Below are 24727 nucleotides of genomic sequence, written 5' to 3'. Positions count from 1 at the left end.
GACTGGGGAGGCTTTACAAAGCAAAGGAATGGTTTTATCCCTTCTTCCTTTTGCCAGCATAATCTTCCTCATTTTAAGTAAGCATCACTTTTTCTCACAGCTTCTCTAAGTCGATTAACTTAATAGTTGAATTAAAGGAGGGTTCTCAAACCTTTATTTAGCTTGAAGCTTTTTTTTGCAATCCTGAGCAAAGTCCTTATGTTCCTGAAAACGTGGGCTCCCTTCACTTCCCACCCCTGAAATAACAATGCCAGGATTAATGAAAGACCCTGTTGCTTCCTGTCAGCCATGTTACCTTTGGGTAGCTACAGCTTATCAATGTCTTCCTGCTCATCTAAGGAGAGGAAATTGAAAAAAGTGTAAAGTGTCAGCATCCTGTAGACGTAGCAGCACTTTCTGATGTGAAGGAATCTTGAAGAATTGAGAACCATTGTTTCACTAATGCTGTGAAGAGCTTTCCATTTCACTGATGGTGCCATTTTTGATAGGCAATCAAAATCAGAGATGAGGGTTGCTATCCCTGCAAAGCTGAAAGATATTCATCCTTAGATTTCTTAAGGTTTGAAAGCCACAAAATTAGGGATGTTTATTATTCAGAGGGCACCCACTGCTATGCTGGCAAAAATGTGATTGTCCCGTTTCCTAGGATGGTGGTATTGATTTTGAGTGGGCACACACTGCAACTCTGACCCAGTAGGTTTTAAGTTTAAAACCCAACTATAAGTATTTTTAAAGTACTGATAGTGAATCTAAGTAATGCAGCAACAAAAGGTCTTCTAGTGAGGGTATTTGAACAGTCTGTCTCATCTCTCACCTCCTCTGATAATTGCATTTTCACAGAGCCCCCTAAGGCTAAAGCTGAAGCACTGCTAGGAAAGCAGTGACCTGTTTTTTCTCGCTCCTGTTAGTCTCCATCCAGTTGCACCATGATCTGGACTAGGACTGGGATCTACTCCAGCCCAAGGAGTCTAAAGATGTTTCTTTTCAGCTACATTTGTCTCCTGGATCTGGTTTTCTGCGTGGCCACATGCCAGTTTTATGCTGGCACAGTGGAAGGGATGTCCCTCTCATCCCTGTTTATCTCGCTTGGTCTGCCTGTTGATGTGGCTGTAGGAACACGTGGCCTAGATCCTTCTGAGTAAAATTCACCCAAGCTCTGTTCTCCAACTTTCCAGTCACTCTAGCTGGTCTGGTTGTGAACACTGAAGCAGAGCCCATTTTAAATGTGTATTTGTTGGTGCAAAGAAAACTTGCTTTGGTCTGCACATGTTCTTGTCATGCACTGCCCTGCCAGCAATGTGGGCAGAGCCTTAAGATTTGTGCTGCTCCCCATGTGCCACATCTGCCCAGAGGAGCAGAGGGACGACAGGGAAGTTACCTCCTTTACTCGTGGGTAACAGCAGCTGGCATGACAGGGCACCACCTCTTCTGCAGGACTGGGAATGCTGAGTTGCAGACTGAACTTGCAGTGGAATGATTTTAGGACTGTCCTTTTCCTCTTGAGTCAACTGAATCTGAATCAATGCCAAAATTAATACCTCTGTTGCTTATTATCCATTTTGAACCTTGGTTGAAGCTGTGCAACAGCAAAAAATGACTGGGGGGTTCTTCCTAATTTTTTTCATTCTGAAAAGTAAAATAAAGTATCAGGATCATGCTTGACAGTGGAGCTGTTGCCCTGCAAAGTTCAGCAAAGCACCGCTGGCTCCCCTGCACCTCCTGTCCTGCCCTTGCACTCTGCCAGCCCATGTGCTGAGCTCTGGCCTCACCTGTGCTGCTCAGTGGGTTTTGATAGGAAAACCCTGGTTTAGGGCAGGGACTTTCTGCACCACACGAGGTAAATGTTCACCTGCCAGTGCTGCAGCAGCAGGGACATTACAGAGGACAGCATGGTACCTCCAGTTGTTCCATCCCAGTTAAACTCCTTGAGCAGTCAGTGTGGGGGCACAGTGCCACATTTGCTGTCATAGGGGAGCAGCTGCTGGGCTGTCCCTAGACCTGTTTCTTCTTCTCTGGCACAGTGTGAGCTCTGCACAGGATCCTCAGTGCAGCAACTTCTGTGCTGCCACTCAGCACCAGCTGCCACGTTTGGGGAGTGGGATGCTGGTAGTGCAGTGCCAGGAATGCTGACAGTGCAGGGAAGGAGCTGGGGGATAGAGGGCAAGCCGTCCTTCCCTAGCAAGAGTTGTGCCTCTCCATGAAGCCTGTGCTTTTTAATGCTTTTTTTTCACTGTGAGCAGTCTTGAACTATTTGGGATTACCAGGGATGGCCTTCTGCTTCTTTCTTAGAATTGTTTCTTATTAGTTTGAATACCTTTAGACACAGACATTGTCACTATGTTTCTTGCATAGACGTGTGCATTAATGTACTCATTTTAAAATGTATTATTTTAACACTCAATTACTCTTTTGTTCCCCAAGGCACATAATGACCAGTTGATTCAAGAAGCAAACAAGAACTTTGCCAAAGAGGTAAACTTTAGCTGATACGTGTGTTAATAATCATGAGCTACTTGCCTTTGGTAATTTTAAATCTTTTCTTTTAACAGATTGGTCTACGTGTTATTCACATCTGTCTTCCTGAAGGCAGCACCAAAGATGAGGTAACTGAAGTACCTGAAAGAGCCTTCCTTTTCTATTTTTGTCATAAACTTCTGTTTATTACTGACATTCCTTATTATTTTGACTGACCTCTAGTAACTCAAATTAGGCTTAGGATTCCCTTGGTTTAAATAGTAAATATTATCCCCTTACTGGCAGGAGTGAGAAAAAAGACATGTCTGCTGTTCCCTGGCAAGCTGGGATGGAATCAAGAGTAATGTTTTGGTTTTGTGCTTGGTGGCTCAGGTATCCTGTCTCCTGCAGTTGCTCTTGTGACTGTACCTGATTATTGCCCAGATTATTCAGGGAAATTAAAGATTACATGATTATATGGGGAAGGAGAGGAGGGTGTTGAATTTCTCTATTGATCTTTTAATATTTCAATTATGTATTAAAAAACAAGCATCCCCCCCAAAATAACCAAAGGCCTGAATTCTTTACCTTGTTGAACGTGCAGCACTTAATAAAAATTATGTTTTAAATTTAGAAAACCATGTGAAAGTTAAACCAGTGAAGGAATGTATAGTAGAAGATGACACTGTTATCAGCTGGCCTCCTTGTGCTTGGCAAGTTTGATAATCCTGCAGGCTTGTGAGTTCCGTGTACTCTTTCGGTTTTTGGTACACTTTGTTCTTAAAATGTTACTGCCTTGCAGTGTAATCTCAAGAACTTCTTCCAGATACATTGAAAGGAATTTACTGTGAAGTTTTGTAGATTATGGATAGTCAGCTACCCATTTAAGAAGGGCAGGCTTTTGAAATGAAAAACAAAAACACTTTGTTGTGGGTAAATGCATTTTATCTGTTGAGTAACAAAGCAGGAAATAGGTAAAATACAGTGATTATGCAGCAGTTAGTTTGAGGTAGTATCTTAGAAGTGGCTTAGCTGTATATTTAAAGAGAAAATTGGGGTATTTCTTTTATTTAAAGGAAGTTACTTCCTGTAAAATTCATCATGGTTTACTTACTTTCTTGCTTACTCACTATGGCAAGTTTTTTTCATCTAGTAAAAGCCACATCTCAGTTGTGTTCCCTGGTGTGGTGTGGAAAGCTGGGAGGGAATTCAATACCATGCACATTGCCATAGCTTGGGGTTTTGCCATAACTTCCTGTGTACAATAAAGGCAAGTTAATACTGTACTGCTTTATCCTGCATGAGTTATAATTAATTTAAATGCTGTGATGATGGAGAGCTGAATTAAAGTAAGATGCAATTAAAATGGAAAACTGAGTTACTTTCCCAGGAGGCAGAAATACAGCTTGAGTTTTTAGTTACTCTGTAGGCCCTCAGTGTTTTGTAGCATATCAAAGGGGTTTTTTTAAAGAAAAAATGCAGATATTTTCATGTTCATATACATTCATCCTTTCTAGTGCAATGTGTACCAGTCCTATACAATCTTAAGAGATCTGCCTGGTTGTGCCTCAGGAGTCAGGAGACTAAAGAGGCATTTCTGTATTAGTGACATGCTTGTGTAATCTGTGTTTAGCATGAAAGTAGTGTGTTCTCTTGGTTCAGAGTTGCAGCTAATCTAACTCCTGCCTCATTCCCCTAGCTTAATGTTGATTGCATATCAAGTGTTTGGGTAATAGAGTTCACAATTACAATGAACAGTATACAAGAAAAACATTTTAAAAAGACATAGTATTAGTTGAGGGGAAAGAAAACTACTTATAATCCTTTTCTGTTGGATGTTAATCCATTTCTATTGTAGAGCTTTATGATGCCTGCACTGTGGTTTTATATATAAGACGGGAAGACAAGCTTGCATGACATTTCTCACCTAAAAAAACATGTCTGACATGTTTTGTTCCTTTGTATTCTTTCTGGTCACAGCAGAATAGCATGGATCAGCATTATATTTTAGAGGGGAAGCAATCAAGGGTAGGCAGCAAAGTCTCAGATGTCAGATATGACCAATTATAAGCCACTTGAACTTGCATCTGGTTCAGACCTTGAACTTCATGAACTTCTCTGCGGTGCCTTTCAACATAACAGTTCTTCACAAGGCAGCTGCCAGCTCTTAGGATCAGGGTGTTTTGAGAAGGAAAATTGGTAACCATATATGCTGGTTAAATAAAAATAAAATGAGTTTTTTCTTGTATAATTGTTCTTTCAAGTGTTACAGCTTTTTGTCCCTCTGCTGGGATGTGATCTGGTCCTATTTTGCTCTATCTATTAACTCAGGTGTCCTGTGTCTGAAAGCATCTTCTGAAGCCATTACAGGGACAGGCTTTTGCTGAGGTTTGGAGTGCTGAAACACAAACTGCTTTTGGCAGCATTATGTCACATAATACGTGTTTGCTTTGCAAGATGTTTAGAATAGAGTCAGGGTGTCTTAATTTGGTAAGCTACTGATAATAAACTGAGTAGAGCTTTTTCATTTAGAATTTATAGTAATAAGCAAGGGAAGCCAAGGTGGCCATAAAGTACTGGAAGAAAAAATTACAGATTTTACCTCATACTAATCAGATTCTCCTTTTATCTGCTGTTCTGATCTTTAATGTTTTTTGTTAACTTCCTAGATTGTCAGTGAAATCTTGAGACTCAATGAGGATCCTAATGTGCAGGGCCTTGCTCTTGACCTCCCAGAAAGCTTATATAGCAGTAAGGTATTAAATGCTGTGAAACCAGAGAAAGATGTGGATGGGTAAGTAGAGCACTGAGAAATAATATTAGCAGGCACAAGCCTGATGGCTCTGTAAAATCAGTTTTCTCTTCTGCTTTTTGTTAATAGATTACGCAGTCAATGTGTCTAGCTGTGCTGTTGAGCAGTAATAAAAGATGCCTCTGAATCACTGAGAAATCTTTTGCTGAAGTAGTTTTGGTCATTATCTTTTTATTTTTACATAATGTGCATTCAAGGCATAGTCCTTTCAAAGAAATAAAAAATGAAATCTTGATTTACTGGCGATACTTAAGGTATTTCAGCACTTCAGTAATACATGTGGTAGGCACAAAGTACTGAATTACTGAATTTTCACAAGAAGGATTGATGGAAAAATTGCAGAGAGGTTTTAACTTCCTTACAGCACTCTCTTGTGGTGAGAGAGTAAGCTATAATAGTTTGGACCCATTAGCACAGATTTGTGAGTTATCATTTTGCTGCTCTTGTAGCCTTCCTGCTCTTAGCTGCAGGCTATTACCATTTTTTTTAATCCCACTCTCTTTTTTATTTTTTTTTTTCACGTCAGGAAAAATATCTAAAAATTTTTCATAAAACCTTTCCATTATGTGGAGTACAGGAGATTGTCAGAGAATGGATAATTTGGATCACCCTCCTGTATGAGAGAGAATGGATTGCAGTGTGAGAACACCTGGGTTGCCCCCTCCTTGGCTCTGGCAGCACTGGTGTGATCTCACTGCAGCCACTGAAGGGTTTGTGCCCCATGTGCTGTGGGCAGCCCATGGGGACAAGGAAAGAGCTGCCTGTGTATCCTGGGATTGTGTTACTCATTCTAACTCAGATCCCTTTCCTGGCCTCTCTTGAGGCTCAGTGTTTGTCTGACTGAGGTGTGGGATGATACAAATTAGCTGCAGTACATGACTATCAAAGGATTTGCTTTAGTGAGAGATGTTTGCTCTTGGGATTTAGCTCTTAGCAGTGTTACAAGCATTGCTGGGGATTTATGTTACACAAACTCTTTTTTTGGGGGGTTAAATTGCCATATTTTTCCATTGCAGATTATCCAGTGTGAACCTGGGACGTTTGGTACATGGTGATGTCTGTGACTGTCTAGTTCCTCCTACAGTGTGTGCTGTGATGGAGCTTCTTGAAGATATAGGTGAGCCCTTCTATGACAATCATTGCATTAATTTTGGCCTGGTTTACTCAGTTTTAATCCTGACTGGGAGCCAAATACAATCTGACTTTATTGTGTTTTCTCTTTTGTATTGCTTTCCCATCTGACATGTATTTGTCTCCTGCTAGTGAGGAGGAGTCCTCCTGCTCAGCAACATCTGAAAGCTGTATTTGTAGAAACAGGTCTCAGGCCTACAGATTTTGGGTATTAGGCAGGGGTTAGCTGCCATCAGGAGGTTTAATTTCACTGAAGGCACACAAGACATGTGAGTCTTCCAAACAGAAAATACAGGCATCACTTGGGGATTTCACTTGGTTGTTTTGATTAGTGTGAGGAGTTGGAGAAACCCAGGTTTGCCTGTAAATTGCTGCTGAGCAAATCCTTTGGTTTGGAATGTGCTGTGTCAGTGCTGACACTGAAATGGCAGATTTAAACAAGCAGGTTTAGTGTGTGTGAAGACACTGTTGGTTTAAGGCAATGTGTCAGAAGTTGTCTCTCTTACAGTGATTCATAACTGTTGAAGCGAGGATTTCTGTAGCAGAACTGTAAACAGGAGGTTAAATGTACTTAGTAACAGACATGAATGGAAGGACTTGTGCAAAGAAAGCCAGAAGAACAGTATTTGCCTACTTGAATTTAGAGAGTCACCAGGAAACTCCTTAAGACCTGTGATTGCATGGGCTCCAGAAGTGCCAGCTGTGCTGCACAGCTGCTGTGCTTGTGCAGGCACAGGGCTCTGTCCTGTTCTGAGCGCCTTTGCAGCCCCTTCTGCAGTGCTGCAGCCCTGGGTGGCCTGGGGGAGCTCCATGCAGCTGCTGGTGCTGGTGCCCTGCGCTGGGGGTGGCTGAGTGCCTTGCCTTGTGTCACACAGGTGGGAAGAAGGTGCTGCTGGTGGGAGCGCGCGGGGCAGAGGGTGCTGCCCTGCAGAGCGTGCTGCAGCGCCGGGGAGCCGCCGTGCTCAGCTGCCACTGGAAAGCCCCACAGCTGCAGAGTGAGGTGAGTGCTCTCCTGCCTGCCTGGCCTCATCCTGCATCCCCACTACCTGCCCATCCCTGTCAGCTGTCCACCTGACGATCCTGCCCTTAGCTGCCGTTCCCAAGAGGGAGACTCCTCATTGCGGTCACAGGTGGCACTGGGGTTGCTGGTAGCCAGTGTGGGTTAGGGTCTTTTCTCCTTCCTGCTTGCTCAGAAATGGTGCAAACACTGGCCTCTGCCAGAATATTACATGTAACAGCAGCTGCACTACATTCATTATTTTATACCAAGGGCTGTGAGAGAAGGAATCCAACAAACAAACGTTTCATCTCTCCCTTTTGCTTTCTCTCTGTGCAAGAGAAATGCTCTCTTTTTTTCTTGTCCTGTGATTCTGTCATCTGCATGAAATTACTTCCACTGGATCTGTGTCCTAAAGGTTTGCAAGTGTTGCTGCTCTTGGGACAAAGAAATTCCCAATCCTTATCTTTGAAGAGAACTGTAAAAGAATTCAGAGAAATTCAGGAGCCTTAAACTGAAGGATTTGTGCGATCTCCCTGGCTGCTTTTTGCAGAGCTTTTAGACTCAACTTAGAAGTTGGTATGACTTCCTGTGGAACTTAACAGTTTGCTCCTCAGTCCCAGATTTCACAGGATGCTCCAGCTGGGGTTGCACTGTCGTGGGGGAATGTGCAGCAGGGTCCAGGCTCGGTGCTGGGGACAGCTCTTGTGTTGGACAGCCCGTGCCACAGGGTGGCAGCCAAGGCAAGACCATGGTGTCCGACCTCCGAGCCTGGAGGCGCAGACAGGAGGAGGAAACAAATTCGAGCAGCTGTGATAGAAAGTTCTCTGGCAAACCCGTGTTTTCGCAGCTGTGGATGTTTTTGTCAGGCTTGTCTCAGCTCTGGGCTTTTAAGTGACTGACAGCACTTAGGAAACATATGGATCTCTGGGAGATGGAGTGCTGTGAACTCGATCCCTGCCATGTCTCATTCCTCAGCTATTTCTCATTGCTTGGGGCTGTGCTACAGGACTGCTCTGGGCTGCATGGGATGGGTGGCAGGGTGGCCAGAGGTGTTTCCACTGGTTCACAGCAAAAAATCTGGACTGGGCCCAGAGCTGCTTGTGCAGTGCTGTCAATAGCTGGAGAGAATTGTGTTTCCTTCCATCCAGATGCTTTCCCATAATCATGCTTTGCTTTTTGGCATTCCCCATAGCTTACCTCTTGGAGCAGGCCACTGATGGAAAACAGAATGGGAAGCCTAAGTTTGAGGCTTTGTGCACTTAAGTCTTCCCAGGTTTATTTTAACTTTTGGCAGTTAAAGAGTTTGTACTTTGCCTGTGGGACTGATCAAGCAGAGCCCAGGGGAAACCTACCTTCCTCTTCCTCACCTGTGAGCCTGGAGCAGCATGTCACCAGTAATCCCAGAGCTGTGCTGAACGTGTCTGGATGTCACTGATAGTTAACTCTAGTTCCTTGATAAAATCTAATGCATGCAGGGAAAACTATCCTGTTTCATATTCCCAGAAGCTGGAGAGTCAGAAACTGAGCACAAGTTTCTAACTAACAATGAAGTACTGTGGCAACCTGCATTTGAGTGACAATGTTGTTAGATAACATGATTATAGAATTTATATTCTTCTGCTTGTTTAAAATGCTGATTATGAAAAACAGGTTTAATGTTCTCCAGGTTTCTTCTCTTGATTTTTTTTTTTTTGTTATTTGAATTTCAAGTAAGAAAATGCGTTAGTTGATGTGTAAGTTTTTCAAAGACTTGAAAGAATCAATTAATGTTTTGTTTTTCCTGCACAATACAGTAACTTTTCCTGTCTCTGAATAGGACACCTCTATGGTGGCAGTTTGTGTGCTGCTGTTGGGAATTATAGCCTGTGGTAGCAAAATAACTTCACTTAGGAAGTGAGGGATAAACTTATGAAGAGTATGATTTTTTCACTGAGATGCATTTGTTTTGCAATATATACCAGGAAAGAGAATTTTGTCTTAAGGGTAGGGGAATGGTATTTGTTGTAATCCATTGGCCAGGCCTGTTTGCTTGAAGCACTAACCCTGACCTTAACAATGTAAGTCTTTTTTAAGTGGTTGCTGCATTACCTGAGACTGGCTCTGCTGAGTTGTTCTTCTTCTTAAAAAGGACAGCATAACAACAAGTGTTTCCTTTAGAAATTCCTTTAATTTAAATGAGTTACACAACACTAAGTTTGTAGGTTTTTTGGATGAGGTTTTGTATTGCTATGGACTTGTTACTGCTTTTTTCACTGGTGCACTTTTGCAAAAATATTTTGAAAATTATCAAGAGGAAATATGTTTTAATCCACCTTAGGAAAAGTTTGAAACCATAGGGGTGGCTCTCCTAACAAACAGCATAATGCCACCTACCATCTGACTTAATGTGCTCCTTTAAAGCAAGACTGTTCTGTCTTATGGCAGCGAAAAGGACTAAAATAAATAATGGTACATTTTCATTTCATTGCTTTGATCTGAAATAATGGACAGAGTCTCAATGTTCTTTTCCCTCCCCACTTTATGTTTTGTTAAGTTGAGCAGATTATTAATATTTCTTTTTGTTCCATTTTGGGTTTGCTTGCCTTCAGTTCTCATGGCACAGCTGGGCCATGCCCTTCAGAACTGTTGAGCTTCCTGGGTTTTGTAATAGTTCACAAATAAAAGAAAGCATTTCAGAAGATTATGGCTCATCTGTGCAAAGTTGTCATGAAGAAACATTGTTCTGTTTGCATTGATAGGTTCAATGTAAAAGAAGTTACAAAGTCAGAGATAATGCCACAAGCATCTTAGAGAAAATACTTAAGATGTTATCATTCTGTTAAGCTTTGTGTAGATATCTCTTCAAAGCACATTCACTGCATTGTGGCTGAAGTTTGACCCAGTGACATACTTTTAGGGACATGACCCCTGTAATTTTAAAATGGAACTCCCCAAAAGTCAGTTCAGTATTACATGTGAGGAATAGGATCTGATGTCTTTAATCCTTTTTTATGTCAGAATTATGCTTTCTAGTTTGAAAGGAGATTGTCAAGTAGATTCATATTGAAAAAAATGGATTATTCTCTTGCCAAAACATGGGTAATACTTAGTACCTGTAAGAAAACAGAATTTTGTTTCAGTCATCTAAATTCAGTCAGTCATTTTTTCAGCCTGTCATCTGCAATCTTGTCTGTGTGTGAAACCACATCATGCCTGCTTTAAGAGAGCTGCTATCATACACTTTTATTGTAAATGAAGTGAGCATTGTCTAGATATGATTAGGAATAGAAAAGTTGTTTGCAAAAGCGAAAAGTATGAAAGTGGTTCAGCTGGAGTGCTGAATGGGAGTTTCCTTTTCAGGTTGAAAAAGAGCTTCTTTTGGCCACACTGTGCTTTTCCTTAGAGCCTACACTTGAACTTCAAACTCTTTGATGTTTCTTACCTATTTACTGTCTTGTTAGGACCAAGACTCTTGCTATGGACATAAAAATATATTTTGTATTGTGAGCATGAAGGAACAGGAGACCAGGCACACGGATCCCATGAGAGGAGAGGAGAGGGAAGCTGCATGAGTGTTTCTAATGGTGATGATGTAGAAAAAGTATTTCCACTTCAACATCTTATGCACATCATCTCTGTTCCTTGCAATTGTGAAGTGTATCCCGTGTCTGTAAGCTAGAGGAGCAGTTGTTAAGGTGTGGATCATAGTGGCAGGCTTGAGCCCACAGAAAAGGTGTGGGCTTGATTTTCACGTGCACTGTGTAGAGCAAGTGCATTCAGGGGGACGTGGCAGGGAAAGCTGGAAGAAACTGTGTAATTACTGCATGCCTTGGTGGAAAAAGTACCTGAAACTAGTCATTGACTTCAAAAAATTTTCAGATTTCAAATTGCTGTGGTTGAAGTGGAACCTGATCTGTAAAGCAAAGTGCAAAGAGACCTTTTTCATAAAGAGAGTTGTGAAAAAACTTTTTATCAGGTTCCTATTCCTCATTGCATCTCTTCAATTTTATATGGCCTATATACCCAGGACTATGAGGGTTTACATTTCATTTTTTAATTTTAATTTTTATTTTGTTTGATCATGCATTTAAAAATGGTTTTTGTAGCAGTCCATTTTAACAATGGGAAAATGAAAATTTTATGCAGACTTCACAGCAAGATGGAGTTTCAGTGATCTGAAATATACAGCTACTTTGTGCCATTATCATTTAATACTTGGCTGGAAAGTCTGTATTGTTGTTTTAACATTTGGTGTTCTGTCTTGGGAATGGGTGGTGCTTCTTAATCTGCTTCAACTTAAATCTTGGTGGAGGGGATCATATTTTGTTATGATGTAAGGTTGCAGATTATTTATTGGCACCGCTCTTCCCAACTGAAAAAATATTTACCGGTGAGAAGGCAGGATACTACTGGACTGTTGGCTTACTTTGTCTCCAGCCAGTTGCCTAGTGCATTAGGGAGGGTTTGGCCTGCTGCTTGTCATTCCTTCCTCTAGCCAGCCTGATGGGATGGAGCCTGGCTGTCCAGGAAGCGTGAGGCAGGCAGCCACATGTTCTCCCTCATGGGTATCTCCTTGACCTTCTGGCTATGGCTGCCTACAACATCTGGTTCCTGTCAGATGTGTCCTCTGTGTCCTCTGTCCAGGGACTGTGGTGCATTGGCCAAGGGAGGGTAATTGTGATTATTTCATAGGACTTTTCCCTCTCTCACGTCCGTGATCGGTTTCTGATGTAGGAGTTGACCCTGAACATGCATGCCAAGGCTTGCTTCTTGCTTTAGTGATTAAACAGGCAGTCAGAAGGGTAGATTATGGCAAGAGAAAAAAATCTAAAAGCAAAGAGGCGTGGGCACAACTTCTTGCAAGTGAAATTCCCTGATGGAGATCACATAAATCTCTTCCAAGGATACCCAAAATTCTGTACAGAAGTATTTTGCTTTCAGTGGACTTGCTCTCCCAGTTTCTGGATATGCATTTAAAAAATACTCTCAGGGGAAAATAATCTCTAAAATATTTGTGATATATATATATTTTATTGATTCTGCAGGAACTTTTTCAATAGTTGCACATAAAATATTGTTTTCTTTGTGAAATAAGGGAAAGGAAATCACACTGGGGAAGGCTCTGAAAAATCAGTGTGTCTTGAACCTGTGTTACAACTCTTTGCTGCCATGTGATGCAACTTTTTTCATGGGGGAGGTGGGGCAGGGCAATGAGATGAAAGGTCCAGCTGGTTTTCTGCTAAAATTTATGGGTGTGATGTTAGCTATCCGAACCACTGTTAATGTTGGCTACAAAAATAATTGTGTTCAGCTGTTAAGGACATTTTTCAACATTAGGGTCGGTAGTCATAGAGATGACTATTTGGTTCCATCAGTTGTTTTCTGACATTACAGTTACATTGAATCAATTCTGTCATAAGCATGTTGGCTGAACATTCATCAGAATTATTACTTGTTGCATACAGCTCTCAACTTGTTCATCAACTCACGATGCTAAGCGGTGTGCAAAGCTCTTAGTCCTTGTCCCAGAGGCTTTGCATGGAAAGGCATCTTGACTTACAGTGTATGATTTATAACTGCTAGAATATGAATTATTTTTGCCTTGCAGAAAAAAGGCTATGATCATGTAACTGAGAAAAATCACTGTTTTTCTCTGTGTTGATGTTGATTGTTACAGCAGAAATTTCCTTCTTTTGCAGGGCAAAGTGTGCCTTCAGCACGGTGTTCTTGGTACAGGAGGCATTGCAGCATCTTTTTATCCAGATTTCCTTGCAGATTTCCCAGTATCATTTGACCTGACCCTGGGCAAGCATTATGACTTATGTGCCCCTCTGGGAGTGGCATGTAAACTGATATTTGCAGCAGACTCAGGAGTGTGACCAGTTTGAATAAGGCTGAATGGCTGTGCACAGGCAATCACAGGAGTGTTGCTGGACATGTGACTGAAGCCTGAATCAGCTCATTGCATTAGTCATTTGTCCAGCAAGTAAATCTTCTCCCACACTTCTGGCTTTGTTTCCACATGGGGATCTCTAAGGAGGGTTAGGCCATCCTTGGGTCCTCTGTGGGGAAGATTGAGTTTTTTTAGTTTTCTGCCTTTTCCGCAGCAGTTACGTTCTTCTCCCCTCCTGGATGCTCAGCTGTGCCAAAAACCTGCTATCCTGACAAGATTTGTAGCTGTTCTTTCTTGGCAAGACTTGGGCAGGGTTGTGTCAGAGCACTTTTGGCCAAAAAAGAAGCTGGAACTCTTGTCAGTCACAAATCAATTCATAGAGTGGCTCACTGAGTTTGTGGCACTTGGAATTAATTTGCATTTTTCCAAAATATTACCAAAGCTGCTGTATTTCTGAAATAATTTTTGCAGTCAGGCTTGAGGCAATGCTGTGTCTGTGTTTTTGCTTTTATAATGTATCTTAATACGTCTGCCTCTGGTGCTGTCCATTATCTCATGGTGATTCTAATAACTGGTAAAGGACCAGTGCTTCAGAGGAAGTGGGGAAAGAAAGGCACTTGGGTCTTGGATTATAAGAATTTTTATAGTAACCATTTTTGCTCCAACATTGCTGGGTTGAGCTAAATCAGGGGCAGTGATTAGGAGACATGAGCTGAGAAGGAAAAAAGTGCTTTAATTGGTATTCAAAGGCACTGATCTTTGCAGAGGGGGTCATGCTGCATTCCTGTCAGCTGGCCTGGTTTTCTACTGTCAGACAATCTGACTGTACTCTTTATAAGTGCCTATTTACTGTCTTACAACCTCTCTTTTTCTTAAGTTACTCCAAGTTATTTTGGACTTCAGGACAATGGCAGAACTTTTTATTTGGAAGGATATAATTCCCATTAAATATTGATACTTACTTTGACCTCATTTGCCTGATCTCACATTTTGTTTACCTAACTTAATTTTAAATGCTATTAAGTTTTGGCACAGGTAAGAATCAAACTATCATTTGGATAGTTTGGATCAGTTTTGTTCTTGCTGTCTGTAAAAGCTTTGCTCAAAAGGCTATTGCTGTATAGGTCTGAATATTTTTAAGATGCATATCCAAGTGTGTGTTTCTAAGATGAAGTGCTTGTTTTGTTTCTGGGGGTGCTTTGGGCCGTGCCCAGCTCCGTCACGCAGACGCGGTGGTGTTCGGCAGCGCGAAACCCCACGATGTTCCTGTGAGCTGCACAAAGCCTGGGGCCACTGTCATCAATTGTGCTCATGACCCTCTGTCAGGTAAGAGGTGATAAAAGGTAACAGTTCTTGCAGTGAGCCTTTGAGATGTGTGTGGCATCTTGGTGACAACAAAAGCTGCATCTCTGGGAGGGCCTTTAAAGGAGCGTGTACAGGGCATGTGTGCACCTTCCTCTGATGTACAAACAGGGAAAAGATGTTAGGTGGGAGAAGAAGGGTTGGAACAGATTCTTCTTAGCAGGGTGGTTAGATAAGTGATGACCCAATGGATTCAGAGAGTTCAGAGGGAAGACTTCTGGGGCCTCAGATGAGCTATTACATGGTGCTGTTTTGTATAGTGTCTTACCCTCTGATTTCTGTGGGCTCACCTGGAATATGGGAAAAGGAGAGGAAGGGAAGAAAAATCACCTGCAAAGTGCTGTGAAACTGCAGAGAGTGGTGCAGAAGGGAGTAAAGAAATCATCTGTAGTTAAGAAGAGGCAGAATGTCTCCTGCAGTAATTTTTCAAACATAAAAGGGTTTAGATTCATCTCCTTTTTTCCCCTAACTTGTTGTGGAGGGTGGATGTGTTCAATAATTTCTCAGTTAAAAAAATGTTACAGAATTTTCTTAGGAATGAAGTTAAGAAATCTTCCCAGAAGTCGCTCTGCTGCTAAAATAATGTGTAATAATAATAATAAACATGTAATTTTACATCTCCTGTAAAATTTCTTAAAATTCTGTGAAGATCTCTAGATATTTTTTAGATTTTTGGTGTGTATATGAATTTGACTGCTCAGCATCCCATTGAGATTATGCTGCAAATGAATAGGAAAATGAGGAAGTACATGAGTAGCATGACTGGTTAATCTGGGGTTTTTTTTAAATCTTATCGCAAGGGCACTAGATTGACATCTGTTGACCAAAACTGTGGAAATGGACATAAAGCTGAGAAAACCTAATTGCATGGATTTTAAACTGGGGGTATTCCCTAAGGGCAAATGAAGCAGATAGTTCATGCAGAGCCAATGCAAGATCAGGCTGATAATAAAGCAGCTGCTGTTCCCATGCAAAGCATGGCCTTGGCAATAGATTTCTTTCCTTGTATTTCATGATATCCTCTTGACTTGAACAGACCCTGCAGGTGTGGAGATCTGGGTTATTATTCACTTGATTGTCTGAAGGCATTTGGACATTCACTGTCTGCCTCCCAAAGCAGATCTCTGATCCTACTGAGGATCTCAAGGGTGGGTACCAAGTCTTTTCCCTTCCTGATGCTGCACAAATTGTCCAAAAATAATACATGTTTTCTTTTTCCTGGACTAGTGACTAGGAGACTCCTTGCATCTCTATTGCCAATTTATTTCCCCTAGGGATTTTTGGATATAATTGTTAAGTATCTGTAGGGCAGGACTTGGCACACAGGTTTCTTGAGCAGGTACCCAGCCTGCTAGTATGACACAGCCTTACATGAAGGAGGGATGGGGGAGAAAGGAAAAGGAATAGAGAAGAGAGGGAGTGGTGGTACAGCAGTCATACCTATAAATAGATTGATAGATAGATAGATAGATAGATAGATAGATAGATAGATAGATAGATAGATAGATAGATAGAAAGAAAGAAAGAAATAAAAAGGAACGTCTTATGTGACAGACCTGGGGTGGTTCTGCCAGGGTGGGATAAGCCAGCCCGTGCAGCTGGAGTGGGCACCAGGAGTGACTGGACTCTCCCAGCACTGTGTGCTGCCTGGTGCAAGCCCCACTTTCAGACACCTGATTCTCTGCATTGAGAAGTGAGTCTGAGCCTTCACAGGCCTGAAAGCTGCACAGTAGAACTGCATGCTATGTCTTAAGACTTCAATATCTTCATGCCTTAGTTGCTCTAAAGAACTGTAGATAGTACTGGTGTTTCCCTTCTCTGAAAGAGTGTTAGAAAAACTGCATTACACACCACGGTAACATTCATTTCTAATGCAGGAAATGTAAGATTTGGCATAAGCACATACATTTCTTTGCATTTTTCAAGTTGTAGCACTCTGTTGAGTACTGCATTTTTTTGGAAAGGCAGCATGAGATTTTTATCAAGATAATTTAGCTAGAACTCATCTACCAAATGTCTGTCTGTCTTTTGGTAATGCTTTTGAGGTTGTCAGAACTTTGGAGAAACTTCAAAATTACGGCAGAAATGCATTTTACCAGCTATAAAAATGTTGGTCTCAAGGCTTACTAGAGAGGTACATGAAACACAGGTGTCTGACAGGAAGAGTGCACTTAGTTTAGTTGCAAGATGTTTGTGGAAAGCCCATTGTGGAGTACTTGTGACCTTGGAGAAACAACTGAGTCTTATAACTGTATCTTGAATTCCATGGAATCTGGCTGAGGTGCTTGGAAATTGTTCTGGATTTTTTCTTGCCTTAGAAATGTCCGACTAAACATCTGTGGGGTCACAGGAGCTAAATGAAGCCTGAAAGCAATAATGGTCATGAAGTAACAGTTCTTGCTAGATGGGGGATAGATTTCCAACTTGTGTGGGTGTACATGTTGTCTAACACACTTGCATGTTTTAAAAGCACTCAGAATCTGCAAGGATGTAGCTGAATTGGGGAAATGTAATGTTGTGAATCAGGAGAGTCGAGATAAAAGTGCTCACTCCAAAGTGACAGTTCTTTTTTTTATCAAAGATTTTTAAATTATCACAATTTTAAAACATTCTGCAATTTTCTAGCAGTGCAACATCTGCTTCTGTTGCACTGACAATCTTGGAATCAGGTGAGTGCTGGTAGAGTCTTGCAGGAATATACTTTATATATAAATATATGGAAATGAAAATAACTTTCTGAACAAAACTTAAGGATGACAAAATTATTTGAGATTTGATGTCCAACTCCTTTGGGGTCACTTGAAAGCGGAAGCCCGCTTGGTTTAAGCATGTTAGTGGGAAATTCAACCATTTCCCCACCTCTTCTCTATCCTAAGCTGCCTGAGCAGACAGGTAGCAGCTGACAGCAGCTCTCACTCACCTGCACAACAGGGTATGAGTCAGAGGAGGGAGCACAACATCTGAGTTTCAGGTGATCTGACCATATCCGAAGCAGTGAGTGCTCTTGCAGCTTCCATCTGGAAAATTTATCCTAGGAGAGCTGTTGCAATCCTGTGATTGTCTTGCTAACTCCCTGCATGCATGACTTTCACCTCTAGCTTCACCTTCACCCCTGTAAAAGCCTGGTTAGTCATTTGTGGGGTGACTGTGTAGCATAGGCAGTCTGGGAGAAATAGTTTATTGGAGGGAATTGTCTAATTTTAATATGTATTTACACACATGCTAGCTCTGCCCTGATAAAAATAGTTGTATTAAGCCAAATAACATAAAAAGTCAAAATGTTTCTGTAAAACACAGCTGTCTGAAAGGGGGTTTTAAACTTCATTCTTCCTCCTTCATTTGTCTGTTTGGCAGCTCTCCCAGCCTGGTCTCAAAGCAACAAGAGTCAGCTTATGACTGTAATAGACTATTCCAGTAAAACTCCTCTGTCTAAATCTAAAGCTGAGCATCTCCAGAAGAAATTGTTGGTGTTTTGTTTGTTTGTTTGTTTGTTTGTTTGTTTTAATTGCAAGTGTAAATGCAAGAAGAAGGACTTTTCAGACACTTTCTTAATTAGAGTTTAATATGAGGGCTGTTGCCTTCAGCTTGGTTAGCTGTGTCACTGGTGTGTAGATGCCTGCTGGCAGGAAAGTTTGAGAAAGGGTCAGGAAACACATGGAGTGAGACTGAGGGGTCTGCAGAGAGTGTCTCCTGCTCTCACAGCAGTGGATGTGGGAGAGTGGGCTGTAGCTGCCACCCTGTCTCCAGTCTGAGGGTTCTGTGCCCTGCTGCTCTGGGACCATTGCTGGGAGGGGTGGTTGTGCAAGGAAACACGAGCCTTTTATGGCCACTGCAGCAGGGGGGTAGAGAGCAACAGCTTGACCAGGTCAGGGCTTGCACTTCAGTTCCCCCATGGCAGAAAGGTTAAAGCTGTCAGCATACAGTTGTTATTTTTTATTACAATTCTATCCACGCCCTTCAGAACGTGGCTATGGCCTTGATATGCCCACAGAGACTAGGATGTGAATTTTGGAGAAATTGTGTCTAGATAAAAGTCAATGAGCAAAAGCAGAAGAACAAGCCAGAAGAAGGATTACAGCAAAATGACAAAATAATATGTTTAGTTGGGGTAGCTAATGTATGATTATCATTTGATATATTGCCACTAGAAACAATTATAACTGTCTCTGAAGTTGAAGTCACTCTGACGTATGTAGACTCTCCAGAATACCTGCTTTTTATATCATGCTGATGAAGATAACTGTTGCTATTCAGAAAAAATTTGCATTTACTGTTTCCAAGTTATAATGATCTTATATGGTATTTGTGATCATTTCATTGGTCTCTCTCACTGTAATGTGTGTGTCAAAGAGAAGGCAGTCTCTACCATGCTCATTTAGGTGTTCTGTTTAAGAATGTATGTAGCTTTTCAAATACAATTGTGTGAATTTTTTTTGTGGGGGTTTGTGTAATATGTTTAAGAACATACAGTTACTCTGTGATTTTCATAGTCTGTTCATCCTTCCTTTGGAGGATGGTGGTTTCATTTGAAGTATTAGAGAAGTCACCTATAGTTTTGTCAGTGATATTGTTAAATTTCAAGTCAACCTTCAGAAATTTTTTATTTGGATGTAACTTTCAAATACACTTGTTCCCACTCACAGAAGATTTGTGATTTATTACTGCAATACTTGTATTTTTCAGAGAAACACAGCTATGGTCAGCAGAACAACCCTGCTGCTGAAAAAACTGTTGGTTCTCTTGCAGTAGCAATGAGAATGCAGGTTAGTGTACCTTTGTTTGTACATTGTACCAATGTTGCAGATTTGTTGCTCTTTCTGTAAGTTGCAGAAATTGCTTCTACAGTTTGTATTTGTTTTACTCTTTTCACCATCTTACATGCCTTCCATTTTAATAGCAGCTCTTTATCAGATCGGGTGATACCTATTACATTTAATTAGAGAAAGGTAAATTAAAAATCAGACATCTCATAATTGTGGCTAATACAGTAAAGGTTGGCAGAAGCACTTGTGTCAATAGGCTAATGTCACTCACTCTGGTAAGACTGAGAAGATTAATTGTATTTGCATTTTTGCATTACAATGGATAGAGGGTCCAAAGTATGTTATTTTATTTTGGAAGCAACATGAGTCAGTCACTGAACAATCAGTATCTTCCATTATTTTTAAGGTGAGAGAAGAATAGTAATTCTCTGTCGTGACCAGAGTAAAATGTCCAACTGCCTAATTAGAGACTCTTCTCTGCCACTTATGTGTTAGTGGGGTTGTTTCTTTTTGAAATGTGGTCATACAATAGAAAAGTGGCTCTTACTTTGTCCTAAAACCATGAAAGGGAAAAATTTTTAAGTTTGGGGCTTTTTGTTAGCCTTTGGCATAGAAGTTATTTCAACATACTCTAGAGATTGTTTGAAATTACTGTTCAGCATTTATGATGCAGCTGTTGTGTGCTGTTTTCTTGTTTAAAACCAGAACATGGTAAAAAACATGGAGCGATGGATCCAGTCCCAGCAGTGCAGGAAGTGGGACCTCCACAGCTTGAAACTGCAGCCCCTCTCGCCAGTGCCCAGGTAATAAGAGCTTTTAAAGAAAAAAAGTGTGAAAAATAATTTTTAAAAGAGCAAGCAAGTGTGACAACCTAAAAATGTGCTGTTCCTAATTAATTTTTAATCTTATGTGGACTACATGTTGTGCCATTCTCTTGTATGCTTCATCATGACCATGGGCTTCTGTTTGATATCGATTTTTTCTTTGATTTTTACATTGGAGCCAAGCTTTATTTAGTGAAGACCTAAAGCTGGAAGGTTTCATTGACGAAGGGAGGAGAAGTCTTGTGCAACACCAACAGAAATACAAAAGACAGGAGGTTCCTAATGGCTGAACCCTGATGCAGGAAGGTGTTTAGTTAAGGCTCAGTGGTTTCAGTGGCATTTGAGTTTGTATTTATTTTCTTCCCTCAGTAGAAGTACTTTCTTCTGCATTAGACTTTTAAATTCCTGTGTGGGTGTGAAAAGCAGGAAGCATATTTATTCTCATAGCCAGAATCTTTTCAATCAGCTCCTGTCATTCACTTCCCAAGGCCCATGTCTGGGCCTCAGGGATTTCAGGTCTGCCTTGGCATGATTGCTGACATCTCTGATATTTAAAGCAGTCTGAGCTCTTTACTAAAGTGCTAAAGTGCTTTGCTATGTGTTGGTTGTTTTGGGTGACAGAGAGAGGAACCAATGGTTTGAAAATGAGGAAAGTGTCACCACTTTTTTGTGCTTATTGATGCGCCTGCTTCTGCAGATGCTGAAGGAACCTCACCCCAGAAGAAAGTCTGAGAGCTTGGAACTCCATAGTCTGGAGGATAGGAGGATCCTATCAATGTGTCTAGATACAGTGTGCAGTAATACAAACAGGAACGAGGCAGGCTCTTCTCAGTGGAGCCCAGGGACAGAACCATCAGCAGTGAGCACAGACTAAAACCCAGGAAGCTCCTTTTGAACATCAGGAAATACTTCTTCACTGTGAGGGTCACCAAACATTGACACAACTTGTGCAGGGTGGTTGTGGAGTGTCCATCCTAGGAGACATTCAGACGCCACCTGGACATAGGCAACTACCGAGCTGTAGATGCTCCTGCATGAGCAGGGGGGTTGGAATAGATGACTTCCAGAGGTCTCTTCCAACCCCAGCCACTCTGTGATTCTGTAATTCTGAATCCTGCTGGTGTCATTTTGGAAAGGTGTGACAAAATGTTGTATTTTGATTTACTTTTCACTGTCTTTTACAACAGTTTAATGGGAATGAACACAAATGTAATTTAAACCAGAGATGCTAAAAGAATGAGTTTTTTCTTGTAACCAGGGACACAAGGAGGCAGAAATGCTTGAACTTTTTCTGGAATTCTAGAATTCAGTTTCTAGAATTGAAGCCTAAAAAAGCAATCTTTAAATAATACAATTAAAAGTTAAAGTATGCGATGTCATGAGGGTGATGGTAAAAAAAAACTTTCTCAAAAAGGTATTCCCAACTCTCTCTATGACATTATGCATTTAGTACATCAATAATTATGTAATTAATAAATAATGGTGTATATACATATACACATATATATATATACACCATAATATAATATATATAGTATAATATATATTATATAATTAGTAATAAGACTTGCATTTATCTGCTAACTCTATAGCTTTGTCCTTTTTCTTTTAAATGTAAAAAAGCCCTTCAGATGGAAAGTATCCTCTAATAAATTGTAAGCTTTCAGTAATACACCACGTTGTGTGGAAACAGATGGAGCATTCATTGAAAGTGAGGCAAAGCTGCTTAAGCACTAAAACTAAGAACATCTGCTTTTTGATTTCTGTGAGTTCTCGGTTGAACTATTTCCAAATATATTGGAAATGGAATGGAAAATTTTCTTACAGTATGCAGTAAAAAAGAAATGTCAGGTGAGTAGATGTAGAGCCTTCCTCCAGCTTTTAAATGTTTCTGTGTTTTGTAAATTATCATGTAGCATTGTCAGTGGTGGACTTCGTGCTTAACAGTTTTCATTCATACAGAAGAACCGCTTTTGCACATCTCCAGCAATACTGAATAACATAACATATCATAATTCTGGTATTTCCAATACAGAGAATATATTGTCAGACTGAAAGAGTCAGCAACAAATTTAGACTTTTAAAGTCCAGGTATAACCAAGTCTTTAATTTTCTGTGTTTTGGGAAAATATATTTAGTAGGAGGAAAACAAATGCAAACTAATGTTGTCGAATTAGTCTACGTCTTTCTCCTCTTGCTAAATGCATCTATTATTTTAAGGAGAATAGTCACCCTGCAAATTTTAATTTCTTGGATCTTTAAGGGACCACACTACCACCAACTTAGCAAGAGTTTTCTGGGAGTTGAGTTGTTTATATATTGGAAGTTCTAAGTGGAAACTTCAGATGGTCTTTGCAATGTGATGTGTGTAAGCCGCTCCATCTTGTGTTCTCATTAAATTTTTATGGCTAGCTGTGTTTTTGAAGTCACACATAAGAAGCCAGAGGCATATCCTTCTCTGAAAGAGGATGCACTTAGTATGTCTTGGAAAGAAAGCAGGTTCTGGGTTAGTGCTGTGATTGAGTAACTCCTTGTCCTGTGAAACTGGGGTATGTCATTGTTTGGGTGGGTGGTTTCTGGGTTTCGCTTACCTGCTGCAGGGTGCAAAAGGGGGATACTTGAGAGCTATAAATGAATAATGCAACCAGTTTAGGGTTTTCTCAAAGAATTGCAAGAAATTAAGTTGGCACAGACAGATAATTTGCCAGGTGGATGCAGAATGGCTGAGGTTCACACCCGGAGTTGAGATCTGGTTGTAGTTTTATGTTCACTGGTGGGTATTTAGGGTCTTGCAGAATGTTTGAAAGTTCAGGACATGAGCTTTCATGCCACTGCCAGATTCTGTCTTAAAATTCTGTGATCAGCTGAAACTACGGGAAGAGATTTAGCCTGGTTAGGCTGAAAGTAATTTTTTAAGTTGTTTTTGTGGTAATGTGAGCAATTCAAAGCCCAAAGTGACAACTCTTCACATCCTGTGTTCCAGCCCCTGGGCTTCCATGCTGCAGGAGCTTACAGCTTCTACACGCTTATGTGGACATAATGGGCAACTAGGTCAAGCTCACAAATGCAAAATCCATGATGGAGCACTAAACCCAAAGACCTCAGGTTGTCCAAGTCAGGAATTGCAGATCCAATAGTGTCCCCTCCAGCCACATCCCCTCTGGGAATCTGTGGCTTGCATCAGCTGCTGCTCATCCTTGCTGGAGGTAGTTTGTACGCTCACTGGATGTCTTGGCTGAGCCCTGTGCTTTAGACTCCTGCTCTGTGGCCATTCTTAGTTTAGCTGTGTTTTAGAAGTGCATGAGTTGGTCTTCAGATGCCTTGTTTCCTTTGGTGCCCTGGTGGGGGGCAGCGATGTTGGCGCTGCCCTCGGATGAGAGGCGCTGCATGCACAAGCTTCGGGTTTAGCGAGTGTGTTTGTTGGCCAAGGATTGCATGCACTTTTCAGTAAATTGTATGTGCTGAAATATGCTGTGAGGGAGGAGAACAAAAGGGAAAAACAAATCCAGAAACATCCATTCCAGTGGGACATGCTTGAGCATCCAGCAGACACGTTTCTAGCTTGATATGAAAGCATTACGTAATATTTGGAATTTGATTAAACAAGAGCTCTCTGTGAAATTGTAACAATTAACAAACTCTATATGTGATTTTCAATGTTATATTAGGTGTTAGTTAATATTTAGGTTTGGTTAATAAAATGTGAGAGAGAATTAAAAAACTCATTACAATAACTCCATTGTTGGATTATTTGCTGTTGTTTTGTGCTCTGTTGTCGACCACCTAAGCTGAGAGAAATCTCCTGGCTCCTATTTGTTTTCTTTTCCAGTGATATTGAGATTTCCCGTGCACAGAGTCCAAAAGCTGTTGATGTACTTGCCAAGGAGATAGGATTGCTTACAGATGAAATTGAGATCTATGGCCAAACCAAAGCCAAAGTACGTTTGTCCCTGCTGGAAAGGTTAAAGGATCAACCAGATGGAAAATATGTTCTAGTTGCTGGGTAAGAATGCTATGTAATGTCATTAATGTCTGCTGTTTCCACTCTTATTAATATAAACATGCAACTTACATCTTTTTTATACTTTGTACAAATAAGAATCTTGAATGCTTTCGTCTGTATGTTGCTCTTTTCTGACAGTGAGCAGGTTTTGAACTTTTTTGAAGTAACACAGCTTTTCTTCCAAACTCTAATTACTGAATTAAAGTATATTTTATAAAAGGTATTTTGTTCTATGATTCTGTGAAATGTTGGTGACTGGAGTTTTTCTTACTGTTTTATCAGAATTTTAAATGTTTAACTTGGATATTCAAGGCTGCTTGCATTGTGGCTGTTTATAAACAAACATTAACAGAAGCTAGATGCTAATCTGTTGATATTAACAATAAATACTTTTTTTATTGAAGAACAGATTACAAAGTTTAAAAAGCCATGTTTTTTCTCTGAAATGTAGACATGTCTCCAGGCAGGCTTATCCTGCTTGCTTTTCCCACGATTACAGCAAATGC

At 40.8% G+C, this 24727-nt stretch overlaps 1 protein-coding gene across 3 annotated transcripts in view; it reads left to right on the top strand.

The window, feature by feature from the left end:
- The window catches only part of MTHFD1L (methylenetetrahydrofolate dehydrogenase (NADP+ dependent) 1 like), a 145520-nt gene that overhangs the window by 1575 nt on the left and 119218 nt on the right, over nucleotides 1–24727 (top strand). For 2 of the 3 annotated variants that reach the window (XM_050972386.1, XM_050972387.1), the window contains exons 3-11: nucleotides 2422–2472; nucleotides 2550–2603; nucleotides 5124–5248; nucleotides 6283–6383; nucleotides 7273–7397; nucleotides 14484–14595; nucleotides 19315–19394; nucleotides 20100–20197; nucleotides 24048–24221. In XM_050972386.1, the coding sequence (XP_050828343.1) occupies nucleotides 2422–2472; nucleotides 2550–2603; nucleotides 5124–5248; nucleotides 6283–6383; nucleotides 7273–7397; nucleotides 14484–14595; nucleotides 19315–19394; nucleotides 20100–20197; nucleotides 24048–24221 (920 nt within the window). Of the gene's footprint in view, nucleotides 1–2421; nucleotides 2473–2549; nucleotides 2604–3173; nucleotides 3193–5123; nucleotides 5249–6282; nucleotides 6384–7272; nucleotides 7398–14483; nucleotides 14596–19314; nucleotides 19395–20099; nucleotides 20198–24047; nucleotides 24222–24727 lie in introns of those variants that run through there. The other variant, XM_050972389.1, reaches the window with a different exon arrangement.

Source organism: Serinus canaria, chromosome 3 (genome assembly GCF_022539315.1).
Source record: "Serinus canaria isolate serCan28SL12 chromosome 3, serCan2020, whole genome shotgun sequence".
Lineage (NCBI taxonomy): Eukaryota > Metazoa > Chordata > Aves > Passeriformes > Fringillidae > Serinus > Serinus canaria.
This window is presented reverse-complemented; position numbering and strand designations above follow the sequence as displayed.